At 32.4% G+C, this 7,467-nt stretch overlaps 1 protein-coding gene across 1 annotated transcript; it reads left to right on the top strand.

Moving 5' to 3' along the window:
* Nucleotides 1-5,108: 5,108 nt before the first annotated feature.
* LOC123909584 lies at nt 5,109-6,466 on the top strand. Its single transcript, XM_045960451.1, has 3 exons — nt 5,109-5,364; nt 5,544-5,681; nt 5,766-6,466. The coding sequence occupies exons 1-3, from the start codon at nt 5,119-5,121 to the stop codon at nt 5,964-5,966; spliced, it is 585 nt and encodes a 194-aa protein (XP_045816407.1). The 5' UTR covers nt 5,109-5,118; the 3' UTR covers nt 5,967-6,466.
* Nucleotides 6,467-7,467: the final 1,001 nt, after the last annotated feature.

Here is a 7,467-nt window from a genome sequence, read left to right on the forward strand (position 1 = left end):
AAGCAGTTTGGGATGTTACAAATGGTATCAGAGCATACCTCTCCCAGTACGATGTGGTTCGGGGACGAACCAAGCGGAAGTTGGTGGGCATGTAACGCCCGGGTCTGACGAGGGCGGGGAGTGGTTGTCGGTGCATGAGGCATGACAATAAGCGGCATCGGAATGAGAGGGATGCTGAGACTTTGCATGTTTCAGATTGCATGGTGGAAGGAAGGCTTATAATGATTGATGGGTACTACCTATACAAACAAGATGCATCTTCTTTTCGGTAGCTCATTCGATAAGAACTCCACAGTTAAGCGTGCTTGACTTGGAGTAGTCTTTGGATGGGTGACCTTCTGGGAAGTTTTCCCGGAAAGCGTGCCAGTGAGGACAAAGCACGCTGAAAAGACTCGTGTTGGTTTGTAGGGTCAGTCGGTCATCCTGAATGCAGTTTGGGATGCACATAACATTGAATTCTTCATGAGTTTTTCAAAAACTCTATAATAGATTTTATCAAATATTTTCTACATCCTTCAAAGATGTATCCGTAATGAGTTTTTCAGGAATTTGTGGGGAATACAAATTGATTTTTAAATTGTTCAATAACTTTATAACAGATCAAATCAGTTATTTATCCAATCATTCAGGGATTGATGTTCATTTTACTTATATCTATGAATCTTCAGGATTCATATTTTAAAGATATTTTACGGTACTTTTAGAAGCGTATGAGATTCATATTTTAAAATTTCATTATACTATGAATCGTCGGGATTCATATTTTAAAATTCCATCACACTATGAATCTTCAGCATTCATATTTCAAAAATTTCACCATGATACTTCTGGATCATAGGTTTGTGAATTAATATAAAAAACACTAGAAGAAAAAAAATGATCTGAAAAAATAGAAATAAAAAAATCATACATAAAATAAAATTGTCACTTCCCATTGTTGCTATACCTTTCTTGAAAGAGGAGAGACTGTGTTATGAACTATTTCTAAGCATGAACAATAATATGGAAGAATAGAGAAGAAGAAGAGAAAGAAATAGACTTTTAATTATTCTATTCACAAGTGTGTATTACATTGTAACAAAGGGATCCTATTTATAGGACACATTTAGGAGACAAGGAAACCCACAAAATAATGAACATTCATTACATATTATTATTCATAACATATATATTGATATATTGATCTCAGGCGCTAAAATGTTTTTGCTGTTAAATCGTATTAATCATGATTAGAATTTTCTTTTTATAAAGTCAATGAAGATTTTCCCAAAATAAAAAACTTAATTAATGTTAATAGAGAGCATAATGATTATTCACACAAAAATTTTGCTGCAAAAATAATAATAATGATATACGTGATTGACTCTAATAATATTATTAATATGGTAATATAATGATGAATGAGATGATTTGAATATATCCTGATTTAAATTAATTGAATAATTTTAAAATGGATGATTTGAAAAGGTTTTGAGAAAATGACACATCAACAAATTGTCTTGGAGAACTTACCACATTGGATTAATAAAAATTAAGGTTCATAAGAAAGTGACATGTAGATTTGTTTCTTTGAGAAAAAACTCTCAAACATATAATATATATATATATAGATATAGATATAGATAGATATCTCTAAACTCACGTTATATGCTATTAAGAGCATCTCCAATAGTGATATCGCTTTGGATATCATATATTACTAACAAGTGGTCCCTACAATATCATGTAATATTTATGCAACTCAGACATATTTTACTCCAATGATGATACCACTCTTTGAGTATCATACATTAATGACAAAAAATAATATTTTGATATATATGGAAGTTATTAAATTGAATTTATATATCAAAAATAAAAATAATAATAACATTAAATTGATGATACAGTAACTTATTTAAGGTACCGGTATCATCAATTTTGATACCCTCTGTGTCACGTCATGGAACTCCAATGATAAAAAAATTAAGGTGCCGTATTATTAGTCTATGAAACTCTCTTAGATACCCTTATTGGAGATGCTCTAAGAGCTAGCTGTGTCGAAAACGGAAATCGCGATATTGAATGGTCCCAGTACCATTATTGATTGATATCGTAGTATCAATACAGAGTGGTATTGTAGTCCCACTGAATCATATATTGATATTGTAGTATCAATATAAGTGGTATCGTAGTACGATTCAAGAGCGTGTATTTTTTGTCCGATTTCTACGGTACAATAGCAAATCGGTATATAGTTGTAACTGTGCTGTTTTATCCTGGGGACTTCGTGGTTGATAATCTGCTTGCACAATTTTGGACAGTGCTGCGAAACGTCTTAAAGAAAGCGACCTAGTTCACGACTCAAACTAATTAATAATCTCTTCGGTGGCTGAAAAATTATTATTTTTAACGATTTGTTAACTCCTGTAACAACTAAAATTACAACATTTGTTCATTCAAGCTCAATAACCATCCCTATCAATTTGAATTGTATCGCAACCCACCCATCACAAAAAATGCAACGCAAGAGGCTAATATGTGTAACACATTGTTTGTTACAGTAATTCCCACAATGTTACATGTTACAGTATCCATGTCAAGTTACACTTAAATGAAAACCTACTCATTTGCCATTCCAGTAGAATCTGACATGATCCTACATGCAGGTATAGTAAATAAATGCTAAATGATATAATATTCTAAAGTTGATACGTGACCATGGTTACCGGACACAGGTAAAATCATATGAAGCATGGACGAAAGTCGACCTTAATGATCCGACGATGTCGAGTGGAAAGGCCGCCGCTCAATGGATAAAAGTTACTCTAGAGAAATAGGTTGATCTTCCCAAGAGTTCACATCGTAAAAGATTTCTAAAGCAAAATTAAATGAGGTCAAACATGAATCCAATGTTGGTATATTAAAAAAAAATCCTCTACTATTACATGGTAAAATAAATATGAAATAAAAATAACATGCAAAAATTAACCCAATGTAACTTATTTAATTGAGCACATAAATATCCTAAAAAAAAAGCCCCGTATAAATAACATTAAAAAAATAATAATAAATAGGCCTATGTACTAATACATAAGTAAAAATTAGTTTAGAGACCCGTGCATTCGCACGAGCCTATAGACTTTTATCGATATTTGAGTTTGTCACTATAATAATGTAGAAAATTTATTTGAAATTAAATATTTAAAAATTTGTTATATAATATTATTAAAATATAAGTGGAATTATTGTGTTAATTAGTATTTCTTGTAAACTTATTTATTCAATTTTTGATGTTTCAGTGACAAATAATGGTCCCGTGTATATTTTTAATAAAAATTAGAAATTTTATTAGAAATATTTAGGGTAATATAGTAAGTTTAATACTAATTAACTTTATTATATTATTATTAATATTTAGTAGTAATATTGATTATGTTTCTTTATAAAAAAAAATTGTTTATGTTTCTCTTTTTTTTATGAAAAGTATTGTTTATGTTTTTTTATAGAGTGTTGTTTTTTTATATATTCCTATTTTTTATGCGGTTTTTTTTTCTTTCTATATTCTTTATATAATTTTTTTTTATTGAATTAATTTTCTATAATTTTTTATTGTTTTTTTTCTTCCTATTTTTAAAAATATAAGTATTATGAGTAAAAAATAAATAAATAAAAATACAAGTCTAGTATTTTATTATTATTTTTTTATTTTTTGGTTTTCACCCTCTAGTTCCTAGGCGAAGGGGCCCTAGTTAGAGCCGTCAAAGGGGCCGGCCCGGTCCGGCCTGGAGGGGCCTGGTCAAATAAAGGGGCCGACCCAACCCAGCCTATTAACTTCATGGCCCGACCCAATTAGCTCGGCCCGATAAGCAAAATCCAACATGACCCGATAGACCAGCCCACTAATTTTCATAGTTTTTTTTTTTGAAAAAAAAAACATTCTACTAAATTTATGTTATATTTCTCATCTAAGTCTTCAAGAAGATAATTCGTATCCCTATATTTTCTCACATAATCTCCCAAACAACAATATCTTCCTCTTTATCCTCATCAAACAAACAAACAAATCTCTAACAAATAATCTCATTCTAATCCAATAAGTTTTTTGTCATAATATTATTATTACTACAAAAAAAATTCCAAGTTTTATATCTTTCATTCATCGATTATAATTTAAGTAAAAAAAAATATATAGAAAGAATATAAAATAAATACAATAAAAAGATGATAGGCTTAAAATAACCATATTCAAAGTTTTATATCCTTCGTTGTAATTTTACAAAAAAAATATTAAAAAAAAATATAAAAAGATGATATGCTTAAAAATAGGAATAAAACAGATTATAGATAGTAACAAGACACAAAGAATAACAATAAAACAACAAAAGTAATAAAAAAAATGAATTTAATTTATATGCACCGTCGGTGTAAAGTTATTTTGCACATGCGTCCAATAATATACCGACACATCATGTATGATAATTAAAAACACATGATGTGTCACATTCATTAAATGATGTGGCAACATGTCTTTGGATGTATGTGTAAAAAAAAATTACACCGACAGTGCACAACAATTAAACTCAAAAAAAATTATATATGAGTTTATGCATAAAAATAAGACAAAAATATAACAATAAAAAGATTATAGAAATTTTTTAAATAATTTTTTTAATTCTTTCAGGGGCCGACCCAAAAGCCTGTGGGCCGGTCCATGACGGCCCATGAAAAAGCCTGACCCGATAAGGTCCGGCTCGATAAGGCTCGACCCACTTTTTATGAAGCCCGGTCCATGTAAAAAGATAGGGCTAATGGGTCGGCCCGATAGCCCGACCCTTTTTTGACAGCTCTAGCCCTAGTAGTTCAGAGTTCGGGGCGAGTTCTGGTATCAAGTGATTCCAGTTTCCTCCCAAATGCAGTTGCCGGAATCGAACCGTCCTTCCTACTAAGTTCAGCGCCAATGACTACTGAACCAATTGACATTTGATAGTCTAATTACTCTAATATTAAAATATGCATAAAAATAGAGGCTCCTATAGAAATTACTACAAAATAAATATAAACTCCCGTATTAATAAGCGGCATTGACTTTTTTTTACGTTGAATTCCAAATTATTAGGTTTCTTATCCCTCTTTTTTATGAGAGAGAGACGCTTAACAAGTCCACCACCGAGGAAGAAGATGAAATCAAAAGAAGAAACCTCTTGGGAGTCGATACGCCATGAAGAACTAATGGAAAGTGATTTATCTATCTATGACGATCTCGATTTCCCTTTCTATATTGGCTATACTAAATTTACGTATCGGAATAAGGCTCAGAAGAAAAAAGATGACGAAATTGAAGTCGCCATGGCTCACTATAGAGACCGCTCTCGTAATCTATCTGTACGCATCTATGTTTCTTTTTGTTTTTTATTTTATTAATTCCAATGACACTAATGACCATATTACAATCGTCCAGACGGAATTCAACATCTCTCTGAGATTATAAGACTAAACTCTTACTACTGACCTAATAGCTCGAGTGTGTTTTTCACTAATTATTTTGATTTTGGGCAACACAGGTGTTCGATGCTATTGGCGCTCCATCAATAGCACGTTTATGTGGCGGTACAAGACCTCTTCACATAGATGATGATGATCGCCTGGAACTCGCTCCCCTCTGCAAACTTGCTTTAGACAAGTACAATGCTGAGAATCAGGTTTAATACAATAACTAGTAAACTCTACCAGTATTTTATTTTATGCATTCATTGATAAACTGATTAATTATACTTCTTATTTAGGGTGCAAATTTTGTGTTTGTTGACCTTGTCAAGTCAACTCGGAGTGCTTGTGCTGGTAGTATGTATAACATGACCTTTCAAGCAAAAGATGATACTCATCCTTTCAACAGTCCTCATATAATTTTCCGGGCCCGAGTCTGGAAAAGGGTGCCCGGTGCCGGACCACCTGAAGTCAAGTCGTGTGCCATGAAGGCTACCTAACAACAGATCCACCATTGAAATAATGTTGCAATAATGTTATGCATGCTTACATGGTGAATCTAGGTTAATCAAAATATTCTTAGAGACACTTAATAAATATGTTAGCAGTTTAGAGTTTATATTTTTTTATTTTGAAATTGTACTCTATGATTTGTGGTATTTAGATCGATTAAAATTCTGCCAAATATCTTTTCAAGAAAACCACAATGTGATAAAATCGAAGTTCATAACAAATAGTAGAATCCAGCATTAGGCCAGGCAAGTTCCAAAACATATTGAAATATATGTTGATAAAACATCATCTAAAATGCATTTTCCAGGTTTACTTGAATCACAATTGTTAAATCTAGTTCCCCCCATCACCGATTCGAAGATTCTTTTTCAAATTGTTAAATCTAGTTCCCCCCATCAATGCAATGAGCTGTGTTTTCAGCAGCTCTTGCTCCTTTTTTTTTTTTTGGGTGGCTGGGCCTGTTTTTTCTTTTCAGTTGCAATTTATGTGCTGTCTATTGAAACATATTCTTTTGTTGTATTTGTTTTGGTATTTGATTTGATTACTTGTTCATTTCACCTTTGTTCCTACTTTGTAAAGTAGTACTTGTATGGTAGTTTTATATCGGAATAGTTTAAATATCTTGTTAGAATGTTCCTCACACTTTTGTCTATAAGATTGCTCTGTTAGGATCTATTAAATGCTATGATGTTCCTCACAATTTGCATCTTGCTGCCATCAGCTTGACCTGTTGTTTGGTCACGCTCCTAACTATGACTTTAGGTAACATTTCTTCTTACCTTTCAAGCTTCTTCCTTGCTTTACTTTCCGACTATACCTTTTTCTATTGGAAATACTTTGGCTGGTGAGATGAATTAGGGAAACTGTATTTTTCTCTTATATGGGGTTTTCTTCTTGATGGTGTTAGTTACACTTTGCTCTGTAATAAGGTGTTGTTATACACTTTGTATTTTGAATAATGTTGAGACCTGAAGCATGGATTATCAATGCAAAAACGTGCTGCATGAGCATCTTTTTAACCTGTTTTAATATTTAGCATTAGGAGAATTCTTAAGTTACTTTTCTTTTCTCACTTTTGGTAAAGAAATCTTAAGTCTCTTTAATGCTAAATGTTTTTACAAATTAAGTCAGATGGTGCGGGGGATTAGTTAGTTGTTCGTATAGATAATTAAAATTTGGAAAATATGCAAATTATCAGTAGCAATATGCACATAATTGAACTAGCTCTCTTACTACTAGGCATTTAAAAGTGGTTACTCTCTCTAGAGCTGTCAAAACGGGCAGCCCGGCCAAATTCGGGCCCGCCCGGTCGGGCTTCGGGCTTCATCGGGCCGGGCTAAAAAGCCCGGATAAAAACAGGCTACCAAAATTAATGCCCGAGCCCGGCCCGGTACGGGTTGTCGGGCTTTCGGGCCGCCCGGTTTATTTTTTTATTTTTTATTTTACATTTAGTGCTCAAACTCAACATTATAAATATGATCAATAATT

The sequence above is a fragment of the Trifolium pratense genome, linkage group LG2 (genome assembly GCF_020283565.1).
Source record: "Trifolium pratense cultivar HEN17-A07 linkage group LG2, ARS_RC_1.1, whole genome shotgun sequence".
Classification (NCBI taxonomy): domain Eukaryota; kingdom Viridiplantae; phylum Streptophyta; class Magnoliopsida; order Fabales; family Fabaceae; genus Trifolium; species Trifolium pratense.

Bases quoted from the DNA above. Each gene is read 5' to 3' on its own strand.
- LOC123909584 (XM_045960451.1), top strand. From the start codon at position 5,119: ATGAGAGAGAGACGCTTAACAAGTCCACCACCGAGGAAGAAGATGAAA. The intron at 5,365-5,543 runs GTACGCATCTAT...TGGGCAACACAG, and splicing joins ACCGCTCTCGTAATCTATCT to GTGTTCGATGCTATTGGCGC. The intron at 5,682-5,765 runs GTTTAATACAAT...CTTCTTATTTAG, and splicing joins AGTACAATGCTGAGAATCAG to GGTGCAAATTTTGTGTTTGT.